The sequence below is a fragment of the Passer domesticus genome, chromosome 14 (assembly GCF_036417665.1).
Source record: "Passer domesticus isolate bPasDom1 chromosome 14, bPasDom1.hap1, whole genome shotgun sequence".
NCBI lineage: Eukaryota > Metazoa > Chordata > Aves > Passeriformes > Passeridae > Passer > Passer domesticus.
The window spans coordinates 307,302-331,406 of record NC_087487.1 but is presented as its reverse complement, the minus strand read 5'-3'; the positions used below and the strand labels follow the sequence as shown (position 1 = coordinate 331,406).

The 24,105-nt window shown below is 38.1% G+C and overlaps 1 protein-coding gene across 10 annotated transcripts in view; it reads left to right on the top strand.

Moving 5' to 3' along the window:
- Positions 1–24,105, top strand: part of HERC1 (HECT and RLD domain containing E3 ubiquitin protein ligase family member 1) — an 86,085-nt gene that overhangs the window by 27,167 nt on the left and 34,813 nt on the right. For 7 of the 10 annotated variants that reach the window (XM_064388854.1, XM_064388858.1, XM_064388857.1 and 4 more), the window contains exons 12-35: positions 228–393; positions 945–1,070; positions 1,875–2,096; positions 3,245–3,397; positions 3,575–3,707; positions 4,221–4,412; positions 4,918–5,139; positions 6,010–6,183; positions 7,430–7,544; positions 7,638–7,758; positions 9,081–9,252; positions 11,217–11,523; positions 12,617–12,740; positions 13,007–13,058; positions 15,843–15,908; positions 18,935–19,206; positions 19,514–19,729; positions 19,815–19,935; positions 20,484–20,721; positions 21,630–21,823; positions 22,706–22,861; positions 23,094–23,200; positions 23,431–23,541; positions 23,623–23,799. In XM_064388854.1, the coding sequence (XP_064244924.1) occupies positions 228–393; positions 945–1,070; positions 1,875–2,096; positions 3,245–3,397; positions 3,575–3,707; positions 4,221–4,412; positions 4,918–5,139; positions 6,010–6,183; positions 7,430–7,544; positions 7,638–7,758; positions 9,081–9,252; positions 11,217–11,523; positions 12,617–12,740; positions 13,007–13,058; positions 15,843–15,908; positions 18,935–19,206; positions 19,514–19,729; positions 19,815–19,935; positions 20,484–20,721; positions 21,630–21,823; positions 22,706–22,861; positions 23,094–23,200; positions 23,431–23,541; positions 23,623–23,799 (3,937 nt within the window). The remainder of the gene's footprint in view (positions 1–227; positions 394–944; positions 1,071–1,874; positions 2,097–3,244; positions 3,398–3,574; positions 3,708–4,220; positions 4,413–4,917; positions 5,140–6,009; positions 6,184–7,429; positions 7,545–7,637; positions 7,759–9,080; positions 9,253–11,216; positions 11,524–12,616; positions 12,741–13,006; positions 13,059–15,842; positions 15,909–18,934; positions 19,207–19,513; positions 19,730–19,814; positions 19,936–20,483; positions 20,722–21,629; positions 21,824–22,705; positions 22,862–23,093; positions 23,201–23,430; positions 23,542–23,622; positions 23,800–24,105) is intronic. The other 3 variants (XM_064388855.1, XM_064388861.1, XM_064388860.1) reach the window with 3 other exon arrangements.

The following is a 24,105-nucleotide window of genomic DNA, read 5'->3' as shown; positions in this document are numbered from 1 at the left end:
TATTCTAATTTCAGTTTTTGTTTTAAGGATGTTGGCAGTAAGTTTCTCAGAGGAGTTTCCTTCAACTCCCTGTTGGAATTTACTTGCCTTTCTGGTATGAAAAATCAAAGGAGAGTTAAAAGCTTAGTGTGCAATTAAGTGGAAGGGAGTCATGCTAATAGTATGGAGAGGTTAATAGATACATATTTTAAATAGGAGAGGTTAATAGATACATATTTCTTTTACAGGGAACATCACAATTTTCTTAAATTGTGTTTGAAGCTGCTTTCTAATCACCTTGCACTTGCACTGGCTGGAGGTGTAGCCACCAGCATTCTTGGACGGCAGGCTGGTCCTCTTAGAAATCTCTTGTTCAGACTGATGGACTCTTCTGTCCCTGATGAAATTCAAGAAGTAAGTCATGCCTTGTTGTTTACATGTAAAAATTGTGCTACTCTTTTCTCTTTTTTTTTCTGTGTAGTTAGATATTTATCAGACTTTCTGAAGAATTCTGACTTGCCAGTTTTACTCATTAAAGTTAAAAAATATAGTCACCATCACTTTTTTTTTATGATCTGAAGGCAAAGGAGAATGTTTGCATAAGAATTTCAAAAAGCTGCTCTATTTGGTAACTTTTAAATCATTCTTCCCTGTAATAATGAGTCTAAAATGTTTTTGTTGTGTATTGAATAACTGACTTGGTTGAGTAATTCTCCTAAGATATACCCTTACAGGAAATAGCAACTTTTGTTGGTCTTGTTTCACTCCTGCAGTGTACTGTGTATTGTTTGCGTCACAGCATAAAAGATTAGTGTGCTATTGTGTGGTAGAATTCTGATATTAGATTAAGTTAAGCAGATATTTGGGATATATCATGTGTGGTGTATGGTATTTTTTAAGGATACAGGTGGGTTGATTATTTCCCTTCTCCACTGAAGAAGTATTTTCGGCTGCTCTGATTTTAGGTTGTAATTGAGACACTGTCAGTTGGAGCAACTATGCTACTTCCTCCATTGCGAGAGAGAATGGAATTGCTGCATTCTCTTCTACCCCAAGGTCCTGATAGATGGGAAAGCTTATCAAAAGGACAGGTAAGGTCAAGTAAAAATATGCCTGAGAGCAGTTGAGGTATACTTTGGGTTTTTCTGTGGAAACATTTTGAGCTATGAAGCGAGCCTCATTTGCAGAGTACGAGCGCATTTCTGGGGAGATGGAGTGCAAGGCCCAGCATAACAAAATCTGTAAGGCAGCCTGGCTAAACTAGCAGGGGGTGAGGCAGGGAGCACTGCTTGTTTTCTCAAGTGAAGGTCAACTACAGAGAGCTTATGAATTGCTATGGTAGTGTATCCAGACAAGTTTAGAAATAAGATAATTTTGAATGCTAGATTGATTGAACAAGCCTTGGTAAGAGGAAATTAACTGATTCCGGGAATGAATACTTGTATAATGCTTTCCCTATATGGATTTTACCCTACTTTGCAGAGATGACTGCAAGGTTCATTTTTGTACCCTTTTTCCTATGTACAGTATAGGGAAATTGTGTGTCTCCCACCCGTCTTCCCAGATAATCAGATTTCTCCAGGAAATACTGGAGAAAGTGTTTGGTTCAGTGTCTCACACTCATTGCCCATCATGTGGGCAGTCTGGTTTCTGTCTCTCTTAATCTCACATTTTTTCTAGGTATGGTCAATGTAATACAGAATATTTATCCATTCTCTAATAGTACAAATCTTCTTGAAAACCTGGAATATTTTGGTAAAGCCTTCCAGCTTATTTCTGTGTCCCATTAGAAGATTTTTATTGGGTGACTATGACTAATTCTTTTTTTCTTCTTAGCTCATTATTTTATCTTTATTAACGAAGAGTGATTTTTGTGTCTAAACATTCTCCTTCAGAGAATGCAGTTGGACATCATTCTGACAAGCTTGCAGGATCACACCCATGTAGCTTCCCTGCTTGGCTATAGCTCCCCATCTGATACTACGGAAACTGCCTCAATGTGTATCAGCTATGGAAACCTCTCTGATCAAGCATATGCTGTCCAGAGCAGTCATCCAGATACTCATCTAGCTGAAATCTTAATGAAGACTCTTCTGAGAAACTTGGGATTTTATACAGTATGTACAGGCTTCATATTAATTTTTCTTTGAAAATTGTAATTAATTTTTGGTACTGCCACATGTGTTTGTCCTTAAGTGGACTAAAGTCAGTTAAATAATCTCTAACAATATCTCTAACAATATGGTTCTGATATTACTTTAGTGGTATTTATTGTTTAAGGTGATTACATAAGTGCAGCTGGTTTCATGTCAGACTATTTTATTGCTCTTGCTTCGGTTTCAGATTTTTCTGGAAGACAAAACATAGCACAAGAAGTAAATAATTTGTATACAATGTTTGTCAGTATAATCTCAGCCATCAGGGAACAATAAACAGACACCAGGAGCATTGATCTCTTTAATTAACTTCACTATGGTGGTAACTACCTTTTAATAGAGCAACAAGTACATGTCTTACTAAACACAGTTTGTCAGCCAGATTGTTGTTCTTAGAAAGTGTCGGGGAGCGTGGGAGCAAATCACTGACTCAGCTTCTTAATCAACCAGCCAGTTGAATTCAACAGAGAGAAATCAGAGGTTTGGACTTCTTGGCATAGTGTGGAGTTCCTCAGCACAGGGTTGGCATTGTGTTGTTCTTCCCTCTAGGCCTCCTTCAGTCAGCAAGGTGGACCTGTCTGCTTTGAATTGGCTACTTGAAACTAACTCAGTTTTTCCAATGGATTCCAAGGGAAGTCAAGCAGCCATCTATGTTCTCTTTCTGCTGCCATCCTGGATATGCAGTCAGGGATTATAATGTGAGATCTCTTATGCATCAGCCCACAACAGATGCTAAGGAATTATTCCACATTTTTAACACGTGTGCTTCAATTATTTCAACACATTGTGCTTTGGGGGCTAGGTTAGGAACTGAGTTTTTGAATCTAGTTATCCTTGGTGAGGAATAAAAGCCTTGCGGCATGTGAAAGTAATATAGTAAGAAATGTTCGCCTGATGGCTACTACAGTCGCTCCTGTGGCATTATAAACAATTGGAATTTCAGGTTTGGTTATCCCATGATCCACTTGACATTATCCAATTTCCTCAGTACTTACAGATGCACATAGTAAAGATGAAAATGCTTCTTTTTAGGTGATAATAAAGTATTGTATTATAAAGTTCTTGAAGCAGAGTTAATTGCTATCTTTTTCCCACTTTTGTCTTAATAGGACCAAGCCTTTGGAGAACTGGAAAAAAACAGTGATAAATTTCTACTAGGTACATCATCTTCAGAAAACAGCCAACCTGCTCATTTGCATGAGCTTTTGTGTTCCCTACAGAAACAATTGCTGGCTTATTGCCACATCAACAGTGTTACTGAGGTGTGTATTCTTATTTTTACCATTTAGGAGAGAAAAAAATAATTTGGTATTCATAAGTATCAGAATGTTGTAAGGTTCCTTTTGAAAATCTTCTGAGTATTTGAAAGCTGAAGTGTTTTAAATAGTGAACCCTTTATACGTATTTACAGAATTATTCTTACGTTTGTTTGTTTCTAGAATTCCAGCAGTGTGGCACTGCTTCACAAGCACCTTCAGCTTTTATTGCCTCATGCTACAGATATCTATTCCCGTTCTGCAACACTGCTTAAGGAAAGCTCTTGGAATGGTAGTGTTGGGGAAAAACTGAGAGGTAACTGTCCATGGAAAAATCAGCAATGGTGGCTCTATAAACGTAGGGCACTTTTTTTTGCTTAGGTTTGAATTTAAAAAACCCCTTATTTTTCCTGTATCTGCATAAATTAGTATCCCAAGTCTCCCCCAAAGGAGGAGATGAGGTATCTAACCAGGAATGGCTGGTTCATGTTTTTGATAGGACATTTTGTGTGCAGGAAAAGCACAGATTGAAGAATGAGAGTTCTCCATTCTGTTCACCTTCACTCCAGAATGTCAATGTGAACAGAATACAGAATGTGCATTATTGTTTCAGTTTCATTAGTTGTAGATTTCTCTTTTTAGAAGTATAATTATTGTGATTACTGGCAAGTGTGTAACTAAAATAAGAAATTAATAAATAAACCCTTCAATTAATCCTTTATTGTTTAAGACATTCTAAGATAGCTGAGGTGCAATTCTTTGACTTTTAAAATTGTGTTTACATAGTTCCATAGCTGTAATTAATTCAGGTTTGGTTTCTTCTCTGCAGATGTGATTTATGTATCAGCTGCTGGCAGTATGCTCTCCCAAATTGTCAACTCACTGTTGCTGCTGCCAGTGTCAGTAGCCCGGCCTTTGCTGAGTTACCTGCTGGATCTGCTGCCACCTTTAGATCGTCTCAACAGACTCTTGCCTGCTGCAGCCCTTTTGGAAGATCAGGAATTACAGTGGCCTCTTCATGGTAAGTGTAATAACAAACATGCTTTTAATCTGAAAAATAAACAGTAGCATCTATTCTAGTGGAATTTACCTCTCCCTTTTAAGATGACACCGTTTGTTTTTTTTTTTTAAATTGTGTGTCCTGCTGCATCTCCTTTTCAGTTTCCTTAATGTATTAATATCCCGTGCCGTGAAATACTTTTTTCTGCTTTGAGTGCCGTTTCCAGTTGTATCCTCAATCTATACTTGTTTATCAGAACACAAAAGTGTGTATTAGAGAAAGCAAGTTCTTGGGCAGAGTTTAAAAGAGCTGTGCTACGAATGGTGGTTGTCTGCCATGCTGTAGTTCCAGCGCTCAGCGATCTGTTTGTCCTAGGTGCTGTTTCTTCAGTTGAAAGGTTGCCGATTGAGGGGCAAATCTGCAACTAACTGGGAAACATGAACAAGATCTGCCATTGGCGTTGGGATTTTGGAATTGTTTGTGACACCTGGGCAGGGATGACTAACCTGCCACTGAATATTTGCAGGTGGCCCTGAGTTGATTGACCCTGCGGGCGTGCCCCTGCCACAGCCTGCCCAGTCATGGGTGTGGCTGGTGGACCTGGAGAGGACGGTGGCCCTGCTCATTGGGCGCTGCCTGGGGGGGATGCTGCAGGGCCCTCCAGTGTCCCCCGAGGAGCAGGACACGGCCTACTGGCTCAAAACCCCTCTGTTCAGCGATGGAGTGGAGATGGATATTCCTCATTTAGGTGAGCTGTTCAGTGCCAGTGCCTAATAGTCAGTGTAAATATGTGTTCAGGCATGAAATTTCTGATGATGTTTGAATAAGTCCCTGTACTAAAGACTTGTCTTTCAGCATTCTTGTCTATTTGTGTAGTAATACAAAAAGTTCCAAAATGGTATTTAAGGTTATGATGCATTTTTTATAAAGAGTCTTGGAAATGCATTCTGGAGAAAAAAAATCACAATTTCTCAGTGGAAATTGTTCACACAGTTAATTGGAAATGTTTTACTCCTAGATGCTCTACATATAACAGACACTCCAGGAGCTCAATTTTTCTTACTAATTATTGGAAAAATTTCTTCTATTTTATTCTACTTGCAAAATGATTTCTTAATTAATTAGAAACAATACTGTTAATAGCAAACTTCATTCTTTATGATCCACCAGAATTATCAACAACTCAGCAGTGGTGTTACATTCATCCCTTCCTATCTGAATGGGGCACTTGCTTCTTTGTGCCCTGTTCCTCTTAGTTCACATCTCCTCCTCCCTCTGGTTCTGAGTAGGCTACTTCAAGACTTAAAAGACAGAGTGTTTTGAAATAGGTCTAGGCAGTAGTTGCAAGTGCATAGCTGTGCAGTTCAGGTAGAATTAATGATACAGATTTATGCTCTTGAAGAAGAGTTGGATAATGCTTTTAAATCTCCATAGATTTAAGTAGATTGTCTTCTAAGTCGCTTCCCTGTGTAAGGTGAATTTGTGGAAGGACAGTAACATGTCTTGATTTTTTTTTTACTAAGAGGAAAGTGAAAGATGGTTTAAGTGCTGTTAGATAGATGCATCTATTCCTCAACATTTGCAGAGTTTAATTTCTGTGGTATTTCCCTTCTGTTAGACAAATGCATGAGCTCCTTGTTAGAAGTGGCCCTGTCTGGAAATGAGGAGCAGAAGCCCTTTGATTATAAGCTGAGACCGGAGATCGCAGTCTATGTTGATTTGGCCTTGGGTTGTACAAAAGAGCCAGCAAGGAGCCTCTGGATCAGTATGCAAGACTATGCTGTCAGTAAAGGTAAGGTGTTGGAAATACCTGTGTATGTTGAAAGCAAGTTAAGTGCTCCAACTACACTCCTAGCATAATCCTGTATTTTCTTTGGCAACGATTTTTAATTCTACAACGTGATGGAACATAATAATAAATTAAGTTTATGATCTTTCTTTTGCTTTTTCTGTTGCTTACTTTTGACACTGATTTCAGTGCTTGGCAAACATGTAGCTCAATGTTGTTTTCCCTCTGAACTGGTAAGAAGAAACTCTTGTTTTCTTACTCAGTTGTTGTTTTTTTCTATTTTCTGAGTAGAGCAGGGTGAAACTTGGAATTAAAAATAAAAATTAAAGGGGAGGAGATGGGGGAAGGCAAAATAACTTGCAAAATATGTTAGGAATGGAATGAAGGGGTAAGTCAGCTTTTGTTTTTCAAGTCTCTGGGAGGATGGTCCACTATTACTACTATTACAGTAGTAATAGCTTTTCATGCGTATTGCCTAAAATCTGGGTTTCCTGCTCAATCCTTCCAGGTTCCTTTTATTGAGATCCACTAAGCATTGTAGTTGTACTGTAATTGCTGTATTGAGAGATAATTTTCTGCAGCTCTGGCCAAGCTGAACCAGATGAAGAAAAGAGAAAATGGTGTTGTGTACCTGTTGAGAACAACACAGAGAATTCTGTTACAGGATTCCACAGAAGTGGGAATTCCAGTAAAAACAGTGCTGGTTATCTGCTTGCAAAATCTGAGTTGAATGGGTGATCTGTATAATTTAGGCTGTGGAACTGGGTTCCTTAGAAGTTGATATGGGTCTGCTCTGTTCATCTGAGTGAAAGTTGTATGCTCACGTTAGCAGAGCGTCACAGGCAGTGGCATGGAACTTGCTGAAGAGCAGGTGTTTTAGACTAGATTTTCATATGGCCAGGTACATTTTGTCATTTCTACAGCAGTTCACAAGGATTTATAGAGAACATTTAACACAAAAATATATTATGAACTTATTTGTAAAGAAGGGGACAGTAATTTTTTTATTTCCCCATGGAGAATTATGGTGCTTTGTGAAGGTTTGCCTGGCAGTTCCGTTATTTCATAGTGGAGCAATATTTTCATAATGGCTCTTTTTAAAGTGCGGGAAAGTATTTTTGAATTAAAAAGTTAGTTCCTTAAAAAAAAATTAAATGGCTGAAGGTATTGAATGCAGTATTGAAAAAAACCAAGTATTTTTGTTTTTTGGGAACGGTAGCCAGTTTTGATAAATCATTTCTATTTTCAGATTGGGATACTGCAACTTTAAGTAATGAATCCCTGCTAGACACTGTGTCCAGATTTGTCCTTGCAGCTCTTCTGAAACATACGAGTTTACTTAGTCAAGCTTGTGGTGAGAGCAGGCAAGTAACTCAAAGCTGCTATTAAAAGTTCAGCTTGATTTTTTGAAAAGAAGTTTGTGTGATTTGTTTCTGGCTTGATGTGGTTTTCTGTAGGTACCAGCCTGGTAAGGCCTTGGCAGAAGTTTACCGCTGTGTGTATAAAGTTCGGAGTCGCTTGCTTGCCTGCAAGAACATGGAGCTGATTCAGACCAGGTCATCCTCCAGAGACAGATGGGTAAGGCTGTGCATCTCTTTGCAGTTCTTCTGGCTTTACTGGCTATTTAGAAAATATTATGTAATTGCCAGTATTTTTTTCTATCCTGTTGTAAAACCTTAATGAGGTTCCAAATGAAAACAGGCAGGGTGTAATTAGGAATCCATTAGTCTGGAGTATGTGATATTAATTCAGTTAAAGAAAATGATTGGTTGGCATCATTTGACCCAAGCCCTGCCTTGAGCCTGGTTTTCCCTCTTCCCAACTCTAGAATGCTGGGCCGCAGAAGCCCTACAGTGTAGCTGGAGATAGCTCAGCTGTGTTGGGCAGGCCACAGCTTTGTCTTGCTGCCATTCCTGAATCCAACTGCATTATCTCTGAACATCTCTCTTCCCTTTCCTTGCCTACTCCTTCTTCCTTCTGCCATGGCCACATTATCTTCTTAGTTCTAGCATTACTTTAGGGCAGCCTGTCCTTGTCAGCCCTATGTGCATGTCTGATATGAGAGCACTGGGCCTGAAACTGGCTACTTCTAAAAAATTTTATTAAGCCAGATCAGCATTAGTGATGAAAGTGTTCAGTGAATTATGGGATTGGGGCCTGTTTAGCAATACAAAGTAGTCCTTAAAGCAGGTTTCTCTGATAGGATTTTTAATTGTGGTTTGCAATCTACAAGCAAGATATTTATAATAAACAAAAGTCTCATATAATATTAGGATTAAGAGGCTTTTTAGCTGTATTGTGAAGCACTAGTGGTGTTCTTAAAAATAGTGTAGGTATGTCTCCTACTTTTGATTGATATTATGGGGATGTGTGTATCTTGCCCACTTTCTTTCTCAGGTGTGGGTTTAACATAGTTGCAAGAGGCTCAGCACTTCTGAAAGCATTGGGTGTGCATGCAATAAGTTCTGTTACTCCCAGAAATTCTCAAACTTAAGGATGCAATACAGCAGATCTGATATATGTAGTAGATTTGTTGCTTCAGATTTAATGCCATTGGGAAAAAGTACCTGGTTGGCTTTTACACAGTCTACCCAGGTTTATGGTTTCTGAAGGCTTTGGTGCTGAAGTGTCAAAAGTTTGTCTGTAGAGTGTAAGTAAGCATTACAAGGAGACATTTTTCTGCAGATAATCTGAGTCATGGTTACAAAAGGAAAATTAAATTTTCCAACTTAACTATCTGAAACCTTGAATGTAAACAAGTGTCTTTGTTGTATATTTCACACAGTATCAAAAGTACTTTGTGGTAGGAAGAAACCTCTTATTCAATGCCTATGTCCTTGTACATTCATCTTTCATTTTGGTGAGAATTTCACTTCATGTGTGTAATTTTTTTAATCAAGATGCTAGATAACCAAGAATCTGCTGATGTTGATACTCAAGAACATTCTTTTACTCGTACAATTGATGAAGAAGCAGAAATGGAGGAGCAGGCAGAACGTGACAGGGAGGAAGGACACCCAGAACAAGAAGATGAAGAGGAGGAAAGAGAACATGAAGTTATGACAGCTGGTAGTAAGTACTGGTTATGTGTTTAAATAATGCCATGTCCTTTGGGAGGAAGGACAGTGTCTTCTTCATGCTGAGGTAAAAGTGAAAAATTATTTTAAAGATTATGAAAGATCTGTCTGCATAAACATTTTGAGAGGTTTATTTTTATACAATCATGTAATTTTTTTTTTTTTTTGTAGTTTAGGGAAGTTTTTAGATACAAAGGAATGTGAATACAATAGGCGAGTTCACTGCAGTTCAGGACATATGACATATACCAGCACTTCTGTATGCGCTATCTGCAAGATACTTGGTTTCATCTTGTTTTCACTGAAGTTCTTGTCATTGTATCTCTGAGTTTTCATCAGGATTTAGATACAGAATTTTGGCTGTATCTGTATGTGTTGTTGTTTTGTGCTTTGAAGGGTAATGTTACTCTGAAGTTTGGAAACAAAACTGTTGTTAATAGTGGACTGTGTTGGAATTCACTTGTGTCTTTGAATGTCTCTGCTCTTAAAAATGTGGAGGTTTCAGTCAGAGTTTGGTATTTTTAACAGTATTTGCCAAATTTTCTCCTGGACTTTGTGAACATCTTATTTAATTCTTCAGAAGATAGCTTGAAAAAGGTGGATTTCACAAACTGTTACACTGATTGGGGCTTGTAGTCCAGCTTGATGGGGTAGTTAATCCTTAATTTTTTCAGTTTCATTAAAGCAACAGACAGTCACACAAGTTGGTTTTTTCTCTGTTCTGAACTGAGTCTTCTCCAAGACAGCATTTGTGTTAGCCTTGGAGCATTTCTGTAGAATGCATGTTAGCTTAGAAAATGAAATTGGCTGACTTGAAATATTTTCCGTAGCTGCATAATTTTCTTTTCCAAGTATTGTTCCTCTGGATACTGTTAAAATGTTCATGTTTTTCCCATCTCTGCTGTCAGTTTCCACTCTCTGACAGTTTCCCATTAAGCCTTCCACTCCCATTTCTCTTTGGGACCTTATTGACCAAAATGTATGTTACACCTTTAGTTTTATAGAATGTGTCATTCCACGGAGTGCAGTGGAGCTGAAGTGCACATTCATGAGCTGATTTGTGGTTCTAGAAGATTTACATGTCACCCACTCAGTACAGGCAGTATGTTTGGCTGCTTGATTTGGAATTATTCTGGGTAAATGCTCAGAGCTCTCAAATTCCACCTAGACAGGGCTTCTGGGTACAATAAAGGAGATGTATCCAGAAAACTTCTGACAGACAGTCAGAATCAGTCTTACACACACAGATAAGTAGGACTATGATGACTCTCTCACTTTTGTTCCCAAGGGATGCTGAACCTGGCATGTGGAGCTCTATTCATATCAGTGAAGGAAGTATTTGGTTTTACTTTTGCCTTTCCAAAGGAGATCTGAATCTTTAAAATTGAAGTGATTAAATCAAGAGAACTTTAGTTCTTTGGACATAGATGAGGAGGGCTCTCACACATACTCTTTAGAAGAATCTTACCTTTTAGACTACAGCAGAATTAAGTAAAGTGTAGGCTAAGAATTTTGATAGGATCTTCATTGTACTGCCCAAAGCTAATAAAAGCCTGAAGCTGTTCCAGTGTCAAATTGGAGATATTCTGGGGTCTGTGATGCAGATTTACAGAAGTATTATTTTATATACATCTGCTAAAAGGCAAATGTGAAATAATCTCTTTCTCTTTGATGCTATGCAAACATGAGTTGGATTGCAGTAAGACACTGAAAGAGTTTGAATGTTCTGTCAAAGAGCATTGTCCTTCATTTTAAAATTAATGTTGTATAAATACTTCTTTTAACTTGTTTGCATGACTTGTTTTATGGCACTGTATTAGCATTGTATTCTTTCATTGTTAGAAAAATATTAGTTGTTCTTTGTAGGGGGTGGTTCTTGGCCCAATATGTGGATGAATATTTTATTCTCTGTGGCTTTGTCTAGAAGCTAAGACTTTCTTTTTGTGTTGTATATTACAGAAATATTTCAATGTTTCCTATCAGCCCGTGAAGTAGCTCGCAGTCGGGATCGAGATAGGATGAGCACAGGGACGGGATCTAGAGTTGATGATCCACCTGCTCAGTCCCAGCAGGAACGAAGGATCAGCACTGATCTGACAGAAGGGCAGGATGTGTACACTGCTGCCTGCAACTCTGTGATCCACAGATGTGCCTTGCTGATCTTGGGCGTGAGCCCTGCCATTGAGGAGCTGCAGAAGCGAAGGGAGGATGGGCAGCTCCAGCAGCCTCCCTCTGCTGCTCCAGAGGGCATTGGGCTCATGACCAGGTGGGTTTTGCTGACTCTTACACCATGGTTAACTTTTCTCTGCTCCCTTTAGAGTTGATTATACAACCCAGTTTTCCTCTGAGCATTATTGCAGTTTTATTTAGAAGAAAATTACTGCTTAGAGCAGTGTTATGCTTCTGTTGAAAAGAGTGATTTTTCTCAGTTTTTCTTCGCCATGCTAACTAAACCTGAAGAGTTTTATTCTTTGTGTACCCTATTTACTTTTCAAAACTGGGCTCTGTGGTAAGTAGTTCCGATCATCAGGTGTACAGACAGCATGAGGTACTTGGAAAAATTGTTCATTTTTCATGTGATTTTTTTGCCTTTGGATTTTTATTTTTACCATATTTATGGTTTTTTGAACCATACCAACATCCTACATAGTAGTGTTAAAAAAAACAAAACAACTGTGTATGTTTAAAACAAAAGTTTCAAAGCCTGTTGTGACAGAAGTGTTGTTCATGATTGATTTTTACAGATATTCCTATCATTGGCATGGGTAAGACTAGTTGTTAGGTGTCCTGTTTTGATACTTTAAATTAAGATATTGATGGGAAAGATATTAAGATATTGAGGAGAAAAATTTATATATATTCAGTACCCTTTTATTCGTTTTGCCTCTTTTTGGAAATCTAGTCCCCAAAGCACGGGTGGCTGCCTCTGTCATTGTGAAAGTGGCTTTCATCTCCAGCATATCAACTTTAGGATGCATTTTCTGGGTGGGTTTTTAATAAGTTCAGTGCTTTTTCACCCACTTACTCTGTCTCTGTTTCTTGTCCTCTCAGCTCAGAATGTTTCTCTTTACTCTGTGTAATACTTATGAAGGCTCTAGAGCAATCACTCAGTTGCCATTGACATGTTCACTTGACCAGTAAGGCTGTTAAGAAGTAACAGAATTTACTAATACACTTTTTAAATATAATTGAAGCCATCAGACCACTCTTTTCCTCTTTAATGTGGTCTTGTAATGTTCTGTGATAGTCTCCTCCCAAATAAACTGTGGCACCTGCTAAATTTGGCTATCTTACCTTTGTGTAATATCAGCATTTTTTTTTCTCTGTGTGTGTGCACACAAATGTGTGTGCACCTGAAGCAGGAGTGAAAGTCTTACAGCAGAAAGTCGCTCAATCCATGCAAACTCAAGCTACAGACTGATGAAGTCAAGAAGTGAATCTGATTTGTCTCAGCCAGAATCAGATGAGGAAGGTTATTCACTGGTAAGTAAACCAGCATGATGTATTTAGGGATTGTCAATAGAATATTTGTATGGGAAGTACATCTGAAACATTTGTTTAGCTCTGTGTTTTGGTACCTTAATTCATCATTGTTAAGAGGAAGCACTAATGGTAGAAAAAAATTGAAAAATTATAGCTCTGTCAACTGTCTCACTTTTATGGTGAGGGATTAAATGTAAGTACTCTAATATTATGTACCACATATTATCATCTGAGGAAATGAGGCTTTTATTATTCTTTTAATTTAGAGTGGAAGACGAAATGTTGATTTGGATTTGGCAGCATCACACAGGAAGAGGGGTAAGTTCTTTACCTAGTAACCTGACAAATGTTAGGAGTTTCTTTAGTTAAACTATGTTTGCAGTTGCATACACTTTATAGTTATCTACCAGTTTATCGTTAACTACCAGTTATCTACCAGTTAAAACTGAGCATTTAAAAATAGCATCTAAAATAATTGTTACCCACTCTGTGTTGTGTGAACTTCTGTTGCTTTGTGGCTTGGTTATCGTATTTCCTTGGTTATTACTCTTCATTCTGGTTTCTGCAATTGTAATGGTCTTTTGAAGCAAGTGAGGTTTTCTGTTAAGTGAGTCAAAAATGTGCATTCTGTTTTTACTCATGACTTCAAGAATAAAAAATTGTGGAATGTTCCATTCTTGTGCTAACAATGAGCTTTTACCATAAAATGTGCTTGAACCTGGAGAGCTTGTATTCAGAAGACACTGCTTTGTTTTGCATCCTTTGAACACCAGCACACCTACAGAACCAAGCAGCCACTTTTTCTGTTGCTCTTTGTTACTGCTTCCTACTGGGGAATCTCAGTGGGCTTCCTGATAGAAGGTGGTGGAGGGACTAAAAAGTCCCACTTCCATCTGGATGATGCAGAATCTGTCTGAAAATCATGACTCAGGTATGCTGTATCTGTAAAAAGCATGGGACTATGCAACAGGAATTAGGTTGAGTTATGATATTCCTCAGTAACAGAAGCCTTGATACTGTTGGTTAACGTAAGAATTCTGGTTTAAAAGGCTTAATCATTGAGCAGAATACTCAGAGGTTTCATGTCTTTGAAATTTGGAATTGGAAAAGGTGCTATCAGTAGCAGCACCCATTAAATTTCAATATTTAATGTGGAAAGTGGTGCCTTTTCCATGCATAATCAGTTGAAACAGTTGAGCAAATAAAGAAATGCACTAGAGCTGCTTTTACTGTGACAGCAGATGTATCATGGCATTCTCAGGGTTAGAAGATCTATCAGAAGGCCTCTGTCAACACCTGATCTGCAGGACATTCTTTGAAGTTGGCATTTTTAGCTTTGCCATTACTCTGACACAGAACTCTGTGCTTGATATCCGTTGTGTTCCAAGAGTAACCTAGGAAATAATCTTGGATTCGGTGTCAGGTACAATATGCCTCATGAATTATGTTTCCTGGACTGTTGCTTATGCCGATGTTACTTTCGTCACAAGCCTCAGGAAGTGAGTAATAGTGCAAGAGCAGACTTCATCAAAACTATTTTACAGCAAAAAGATTCTCTACCAGGTCTGAACACTGAGAAGAGACTGGTAAATACAGTGAATCTGTCCAGAACCTAAAAAGACGCTCGAATAGCTCATTTGCAAACTGAGCAGTGTCACAACATGTACAGATACCACTGTTTTGGTAGTGGAAGACTTCCTGGGGAGTTAGCACGCAGTAATGCAAGCTTGTCTGCTTGTGGTGGATGATACATATGCCAGTTTTGGTTGATAACCAGTGCCAGAGTCAGAGAATGCAGGGTGCACCTTTAGGAAAACATTCCTCGTACATCTGTCAAGGTCAGGAAAAGATCTACAAGTATTTGTGTGATAAATGGATGGGCTGTTCAGCTCAGTGCTTTTTGTGGTCTTTTGTCTCTTGTGACATGTCTGTTTTGTGAATCCTAGTTATCTCCTAGAACTGAAGCATGTCCCAGTGTTTGGTGAGGGTGTAACTTGCAGATTTTTTGGATTGTCCACCCCTTGTCATGTGGCCAGCACAGTGCAGTGGATGTTTGGTGAATCCCCTTCAGTTTTATCTTTATTCTTGCAGTGTGCTGTGACTAATAAAGGAGATAATACTATGAGTTCCTATGGTCTTTTTGACGAGTATGGAAGGAAAAGCATTCTCTTCTAACTTCATTAACATCATAGCCACTCAGTCCAATCTTTATTCTAATTACCGTCTTAATTTATTCTGTCTATTCAGAAAGAGAACTGGGCTATTCCTGCCTGAGGATCCTTTGAGTATCTTGTTGCCTGCTATTATTCAGTTATTTCTTTATTAGTAAACTTTTCCTTCCATCCCTACAGAAAAAGTCTTTTTGAGTAATTTTGCAGTAAGGGGTAATGAGCAGCACATTGCTGTTTTCCCCTTGTGTCTAAGCTCTTTGTTTTGTCTGTTGCTTAGATTAATTCTTTGAGTTTTGCAGATCCAGAGAGTGTGCCTGCTGATGTTGTACAAGTTGTGAACAGTGCCTATGGGGTGCTGTACACCACGTTATGTACACACCAGTAAGGAAAGCACAGCCAGCAGGGCAGTCACAAACAACTACAGATCAGTGAGAGTCCTCCACTCTTGGCTTTTCATCCTCTACAACTTAACTCAGTGAATTTCAGTGTACTTGTGTGTACTGCTGTGCCTAACTAACACAGCTGGGCTACTCCAAAAAATGCAGCAACTAAACTGAAATCCAAATGGAATTGAAATATTTTAGTGTACCTGTAATAATTAATTCTGCCTTTGAAAATTGACAAATTGTGCTTTAGGAAGGGACTTGAACCTACCACCAAACATACATACACATGAGTGCATACAGCTGTGCTACATGCGATTATTTCTTTTTTTCTTAAAGGTGGAGAATTTAGAAAGACTGTTATCTGGGCTGTATTCATGCCAAACAAGAGTAAATATTTTTTCCACAGGGCTTGCTGCTTGGTATATTGTATTAATTGAGATAAGACTGATTGTGTAAGTCAGAATAATATGAGGCAGAGATTTTATGAGTATGTTACCTTCTGTTTCAAATGTGTGCTTTTGTCTTCTGCTTCTTGTGTGGTGTAGTGTATTTACTCCTTTTTGGCCAGTTGAGCCCCAGAAAAAAGAAGAGCTTCAAGCAAGTAACTGATGGCATGTTTATTTTTTGTCTCTATAGCTTCCCTACATAGCTTCCTTTGTTCTATAAAGTGTGCATTGTAGCTGTGCCACATTCATTTAGAAAACTCATTATTACAAGCTGGCTTATAAGGACAAGTAAAGTTCTTGTTTTACTGCAAGCTTCAGGTTTATTCATCTGTGCAGCTCTGTTCATGTGATTGTAGAGGCTTCTGGAAGCACTGTACTGCAATCAATTCTGTGTGATTGATATTACACAGAATCAAGCTGAGCTCCAGTGTAGTCACATATTTGATTCTTCTGCTGATACATAGTATGTTCAAGAGGGAAGAATTTACTCTGTGCCCTAATGGTTAAACATTTTTAGTTCTGAAGTATTCTCCTTTGATTTCTGACATATTTCTGAGTCTAAACTCTCACCTTTCAATTATAACTTCTATTATTCTACATTTAATCTGTAACTTGTAATCATTGCACTTTTCTCCAAATTAGAAATATTTTTACATTGGTCTTGTGTTTAAACATTCCTGCATTTTGTATTAAAACAATTAGCTAAGATGTCATAGTTTCTGCAAATATGAAATAATTTAAGGTTTTACTAATACATGGTTAGGTTTCTTATAAGGTTTGTTGCCTATCAAAACTAAATTTTCTTCTGGTGTTCTGTAAACCTGTTAAAGATTTCCTTTAGCTTATGATTTAAGCCACTGGAATTGGCTTTTGTTTCTTTACAAATGCTTTGATTCTGTGCTGTGGCATAGTGCATTGTGGGGCAGGTGGAGGGGAGGAAGCTGAAGTCACTGTGGGGTCCATTGAGTTCTCCTGCTGTACAAAGGCAGGGGGGCTTATGGGGCTTTTGGCAAGAGCTGTTGCTCTGTAGGCAGTGTTTTGTGGCCTAGGAAATGGTTTAGCTGTGCTTCCTGTGGCTAATCTGAGGCTTCATTCGTCCTCTCCTCTGGGCTCTGTTCACCATGCACTTGCCAGGAAACCGCTTCCTACATGAAACCAAATATTTTGGCACCTGTTTGTTCTGTTCTTGTTATCTTATGTTTCTCACCGGCTACTTCCCCATGTAACTTAGATTTTAAAGGAAAGTTTTAAAGCAACTATTCTAACAATTGATGTTAAAATTAGAGTAAAAGTGATCTTTTAAAAATATTATTGCCAGTTATAAATTGTAAAATTGAGTAACAAAATTTCTTTAATTTTTTTCATAGTAAATGTGATAAAATAGATTGTTCTCTGTAAACCATGTAGTCTTAGTGTGTTATGTAAAGCAGCAGAGATTAGGAAATTAGATTGCACTTTGAAAAGAAGTGTTTGAACATGATCTTTACATTATCCAAAATAAATTTGAGTCTGTATAACCTAAGTACTGTGATGATTCTTCCTGAAACCATAGCAGTCTGCTTAGTAGCAAGTGTAAGGAATACTATGGCAATGCACATTAGCACTATTTACTGAAAACAGAATGGGATGTGAAGAGGTTTTCATAATTTGTAGCCCTGACAATTAAATTTTTGGCAACTAAGTATAGGTACCCTGGTTGGCAAAAGAGACACAAAATTTCAAAATATTTTGAATTTGTAAAGTGCATGAAGGTGCAAATTGTGACATGAAGGTGCTGACTCACTGGTGGAGTAACAGCATTTTGCCTTTACTTCAGGAAAAAAGTTATGTAGGTTGCTAGGAAAGTTAGCCCAAGTTCAAAACCGCTGTGTCTGTCTTTGCTTCTTCCTGTGAGCAGGTGCTGTAGGGAGGCAGCATTTAAAGGAGGCCCTGTAATTTGGATCTGGCTGTTACCATTGGAACTCAGGTTTACTGTTGAAAGCAAGCTTTGGACAGATTAATTCCTATGACTTTGTGTGACTTTTCCCTGAAAATGGCCAGGTTTAATAATGTTTGAAGCTGATACCCCACAGAAAGATGTTTAAAACTGAAGTAATATAGATTTCTACGAGTACTGTGAGCAGATTGTGATTCTCCAAATTATAACTTACTGTACACAAGGTAGATAAACATTTAAACATTTTGTATACATCATGTAAATAATCCGAACTAAAATTTCAAAGTGAGTGTTAAATGCAGTTTAGGTTTCCACAGAGATCTCCAGAAACTGTCTCTCTGTATAGATGAGAAGTTCTCCTGATCAGGGTGTGCCCTCTTGTAATACTTTGCATGGCTCCAAGTGGGGAAACAGCACTTACAAAAGGAGGAAAGTTCTGACTGATGCCTATCAATGGACTGCTAATGAAGTTATGAGTTAAATGTCATGGCACACATTCGTGCCAGGGAGAGAGTTGTAGCAAAACTCTCTCGGAAATTGGGTCAAAGCTATGGTAATAAATTGCAGTGCTGCAGAATGATGACTGATGCTCATTGGAAGTCCATTTATTAGTGGCAGTAAAGTTCCAGGTAATGACATGCTGATGATGGGAAATACTTGAAAATAGACTTGTGAAACTGCCAGATGGCAGAGATCTAACACTTACTCTAAACAGTGTTTTAATACACATATATCTGTCTTGAGTCAAAGTTCTCTTTAGTATAAAAAAATTTCTTTTTTCTTCTGCAGTCATGAATTCTGTAAATATTTCATTCAGAATAACATTGTGTTTTTTCAAAACTATGAAATACAGTGGCTTGATTAAAATCCACTCTTGCTTTATGTTTAAACCTCAAAGTAAATTCCAACTGCCTAAGTTACGTTGGTAGAATATCTTTACTGTTATGTCATTTAGCTGCAAAGCATTTTTTATTCAGTGTTCCAGCTTTAAGCTGAGCAGTTTGAGTGGCTTCTTTTTGTTTTTTTCATGTGGCAGCTTGTTACAATAGTGCTGAACATTTAAAAGAAATACAGCCTTTTCTTTAGGGAAATTGCTGTAAATTTAAATCAACTCTCTAAGTTGCTTAATGCATGGTATAAATAACGTGAATATTCATTTTCCACCTGTGTCAGTAGCAACAGCTGAGTCTTTACTTACTGCCAAAATGTGTTACCTGAATTGGAGTTGATGAGACTTCCTTCTGTGTATCTTTAGGAGCAATACACAGTCAAATGGAATCTCTGAGTGACTCGTGGGTTCGACTGAAACACAGCAGAGATTGGTTATACACGTCCTCCTACTCATTTGTTGAGTCTGATTTTGATCTCTCAAAATCCCTTGGAGTTCATACTTTGATTGAAAATGCTGTTAGTTTTGTAAGTGGAGATGTGGGAAGCTCCCCAGGATTTAAGGAACCAGAGGAAAGTATGTCCACCAGTCCACAAGCATCAATAATTGCAATGGAGCAGCAGCAGTTGAGGGCTGAGGTAAATTTCAGTTTAACAGCTCTTCTTATTCTTTGTACGTTATGGTCATTAGAGGAATTATTTTTGAAACCGTGTCCACATCCCATCTATTAAAGTAATTTTTCCTTCTTTTCTGTTAAATATCTTAATTGGAGCTGGGTACATTATGTAAACAAACTAAAACAAAACTGAAAGTGTTCCCTTTTTTAAAAAAAAAGTGAACAGTGACCTCATTCATCTTTGCTTACAGTTCAGTATAATCCACTTTCCATTTCTAAGAATACTGGTTACTTAGTTAATATTGTCTTTTGCCTGCCTTTATTTTTAGCTTCGTCTGGAAGCACTTCATCAGATTTTGGTGCTTCTATCAGGAATGGAGGAAAAAGGCTGTGTGCCATTAATGGGAAGCCACCAAGTACCAGGATTTCAGTCTTCTTCGCTGCTTACTTCTGTTAGACTCCAGTTTCTTGCTGGCTGCTTTGGTCTGGGCACTGTAGGACATGCAGGGGCTAAAGGAGAGAGTGTAAGATTGCATCACTACCAGGTGTGTACTTCAGCAGTTTCTGCTGTTTCAATAACTCAGTGATAAAAATGTCTCAGTGTTTATAATATTTATTTGTTTGACCCAGGATGGTATCAGAGCAGCCAAGAGGAGTATTCAAATTGAAATCCAGGTGGCTGTGCACAAAATTTACCAGCAATTATCTGCTACTTTAGAAAGAGCTCTACAAGCTAATAAGCATCACATAGGTAAGTGAAAAGCAGATTTTGCAAACCAGATGTTCTCTGATGTACAGTAGAACAGCCTGTATGTTTTCCAAGGCAGACTTTGATATTAGTGACCAGAATTCACTGAATTGCCTATCTGACTTCTTTTCCTAAAAGAGAAATCTGCGTTGGTTGGTAGAACACGGTGTCTATTCTTTTTTTTTAACGTGGGTCATTTCAGTGTTTCACTTAGAGAAGTAATGTGAAAAAAGTACAAAATGAAGTCTTTCACGCAGTTATCCTTACCTTAGAGAGAAGATTCTGGTTTGAGATTTAGCCTCAGAACATTAAATCACAAACTAGATCTGCGTGCTACTCTTTCTTGGACCGTTTTGACACAGAGTTGCATTGAATTAAAGAAGAGTGCAGTGGTTCATCAGAAAGACTACCTCAAAGTGTCTGACAAAACTCACTTTTTCTTTGAAAATTTAATTAATTAAATTAATTTAAAAACAATCTGCTGATCTTCTGTCTTAGTATTCTTACTCTGAACATCTTATTAATTAAAAACAACTTTATTTTAATCCTAGAAGCACAACAGCGTCTGCTGTTGGTGACAGTCTTTGCTCTCAGCGTGCACTATCAGCCTGTTGATGTCTCCTTGGCCATTTCCACGGGGCTGTTAAATGTGCTGTCCCAGCTGTGTGGCACAGACACCATGTTAGGACAGCCCCTGCAGCTGCTGCCCAAAACTGGGATTTCTCAGCTCAGCACAGCTTTGAAAGTAGCCAGCACGAGACTGCTGCAGATCCTGGCTATCACCACAGGGTGAGTGTCCCTTGCTTTTGGGAAACTTCATCACTGAGCATATCAGCACCCTTGAAAAATGTTGTGTGAGCTTTCATTAGAACAGTAAATGTTGCTCAGGCATACATAAGTGAAGGGGGCGAGGGGGAAGAGTAGTCACATTATTCATAGCAAAGATGCATGTAAGACTAATAAATATTTTTCAGTTGAGTGTGTTTGAATTTGAATAGTCACAACTTTGTGGTCTGTAAACACTGTATTCTAGTAACTCTCACTTTGCTACTTCAGCTTTGTGTAGAGCTGTGTTCAGTTGATGTGATAAGACTTTTTGTTGCTGTGTTAAAGTCATTTGTGCAAAAGCAGTACTGATAATGTGAGAGTTTCTCAGAGCAAGACAAGCTTCTTTCCAGAATAGGAAATATTTTTCTGAGGAATAGTGCTAGACCATGGGACAGCATGCAAAGTCCTAGCAATACTTAAATATTTATTCTTACTCAGTAAGGAAAACACAAGTGGAGAAAGTGTTATCTAGTTGAAGTGAGAGTATTGTTTGATATTCAGTACATGCATCTTACTTTGTCTTTGTACAATACATTGCATTTAGCTGCCAAATCTATTATGTAAAAAAGCCTAAAAATCCTACACCAAAAAAGAAAAATCCCCCAAAGACATGGAAACAGCACCCCATGTATAGAAATTGCAGTGGAATTATGTTTAATTGATTGAGTTACTCCTTTTTACCCTAGAAAGTACTGTAAACTTATCCTTTGACTCCAAAGATTAGGCTGTTTTCATTTGTATTAAAAATAGGGTTAAAATAATAAAAAGAATTTAAACCTGTAATGGAGGATGGGGAAAAGTAACCTTTTGCAATTACTGTTCCTTAAATCAGCTCTCAAGTACTCTTAATTTTCTTTTTGTGTGTGCAGAACCTATGCAGATAAACTGAGCCCAAAGGTGGTGCAGTCCTTGCTGGATTTATTATGCAGCCAGCTGAAGAACTTGCTGTCACAAGCTGGTGTGATGCTGATGGCTTCCTTTGGAGAAGGAGAAGATGAGGAAGGTGAAGTGGAATCAAAAAAGGCAGATTTGAATGGGGATAATGAAAAGAGAGACTTCAGAGGTAATTATCTTACATAATTTCTGTAACAATTCTAAAATACCAGGAAACATAATAGAAGAAAACACTGAATGCTGAGGTTCTCATCCACTCTATTGTGTATTGGTTTTTGTTGGGTCATTTTTAATTCTCTAAATTAGACTAAAGTCATCAAATGATTTTGTGCTCAGTTCAGATTTACACAGAATTGATACACAAAATTGCAAGAATAGGAGCAGGCTGAGAATAAGAATTGCTTAATTTGGCTAGGAATTAGGAAGAGAATATAGTTTTCCTTGAAAAATGAGTTGGTGGTCATAGTGTTTTTTCATAAATACCATAGGAATTTAATTATCAAAATTAATAAATACTGGAGAAGTTCAGGAAATGATTGTATTTGCATTGTATTATGCAGTTTTGCAGTCCGAGTGGATGGCAAGAAGGTGACACTACTGTTTCAGATGGGCAAATCCACAACAAAAGATTTTCTGAAATACTGGTATCTTCATGTAGCTTAGAATCTCTTAATGAGCATTTTGAATTTTGGTGGAAATTGTTTCTGAAGAATTTTTAATTGTAGCTTGGTTTTAAGTGTATATATGCTTTTGCTTGTGCTTTTAACTGTCTTCACTTTAAAATAATTAGAATATGAGGTGCTCCAACAGAGGTCTCTCCTTACCTTGACCCACAAAAGTTTAATGTTATTTTCTCTCTGTGTCTTGCTGAGGAGCAGGAGTGAGAGCGCAGCTTGGTGGGCACCAGTCAGCTCAGGTTAACAGCCAGCCACCATGTAATAACTGATCATTGTGCTTTTACCTGCAGAACAGGTTGTTCCCAGTAACCAGGACTGCCAGTCAAGTTGTAATATTAAGGCTGTAAATGGAAATTTTTGTTTTAACTTCCTAGCTGCCCTTCGAAAGCAACATGCAGCAGAATTGCACCTGGGAGACTTTCTTGTTTTCCTGCGTAGAGTTGTGTCTTCAAAAGCAATTCAGTCCAAGATGGCATCTCCAAAGTGGACAGAAGTCCTTCTTAACATTGCTTCCCAGAAGTGTTGCTCAGGTATGGTCATGTCAAAATGTGCTCCATGGTTACTTTGCATTTCTGTAGTGCAGTTCCAAAAACTAAGCCCTGTTAGAACATGTATTATGTAGTGAGTTCCTAGTGAACAGTTCAAAACAACTGCAGTATAGGCATACAGGGGTTACACTCTGGGGCACTGGGGGCATGGAACCAGGGGCAGGCCTGACGCTAATGTAATTTTAAGATTTTTGACACGTTGTTTCATCTTCAGGAGTTCCCTTGGTTGGCAATTTGAGGACTAGACTGCTTGCACTTCATGTACTAGAAGCTGTGTTACCTGCATGTGAATCTGGTGTTGAAGATGATCAGATGGCTCAGGTCTTTATATTTTGTTATAAACTTTCACATTTTCTCAAAAATTGCTTAAACTTCTAAATGTTTTGTAGGTTTCAAAATCCAAATCAAGCAAGGCTCAGTGTAGTTATTTGTTAATCTAAGAACACTAAATATTTTGATGTTTATACCTATAAAGCAAAATAAAACAATATAATGTTGCTGTTGTCTCATATTGGAGTTAAAATGATCTGAATTCTATCCCAATGCCCCAGGTTGTTGAACGATTGTTCTCACTTCTATCTGACTGCATGTGGGAGAGTCCAATAGCCCAGGCCAAACATGCAATTCAAATAAAGGAGAAAGAGCAAGAAATGAAGCTGCAGGTAACAGTACTTGTACTTTGTCTTGTGACTGAATGCAGCTGAATTATATTTACCACAAATATTTTGTCCTATTTCTTGTAGAAGCAAGGAGAGTCTGAGGATGAAGATGAGAATCTTCCCATCCAGGAAGTGTCCTTTGATCCTGAGAAAGCTCAGTGCTGCATAGTGGAGAATGGGCAGATTCTAACTCATGGAAGTGGAGGCAAAGGATATGGCTTAGCTTCCACTGGAGTTACTTCTGGTTGTTACCAGTGGAAGGTAGGTTGCATAAATGTGTATTTCTTACCTTCTCTCTCATTGCTTTGGAAATGTGCTATGTTTTTTTATTAACAGCAACTGCCTGTGTTTTTCACTTATGACACAATTCTTGAGTAAATGGCAGTGTTACATTTATGGTTTGACTCAATAATCATAAGGATATTCTCCAACCTAAGTCATTCTGTGATTTTTCACTGCCAAGGGAAGAGTTTGTATCTGTTTTTGAGTGGTGGGATTTGAGTATTTCACCACACAGATTGGAGACTGTGAACATGTATGTGTTATTAGAGGTAATGGTAGTTGCCC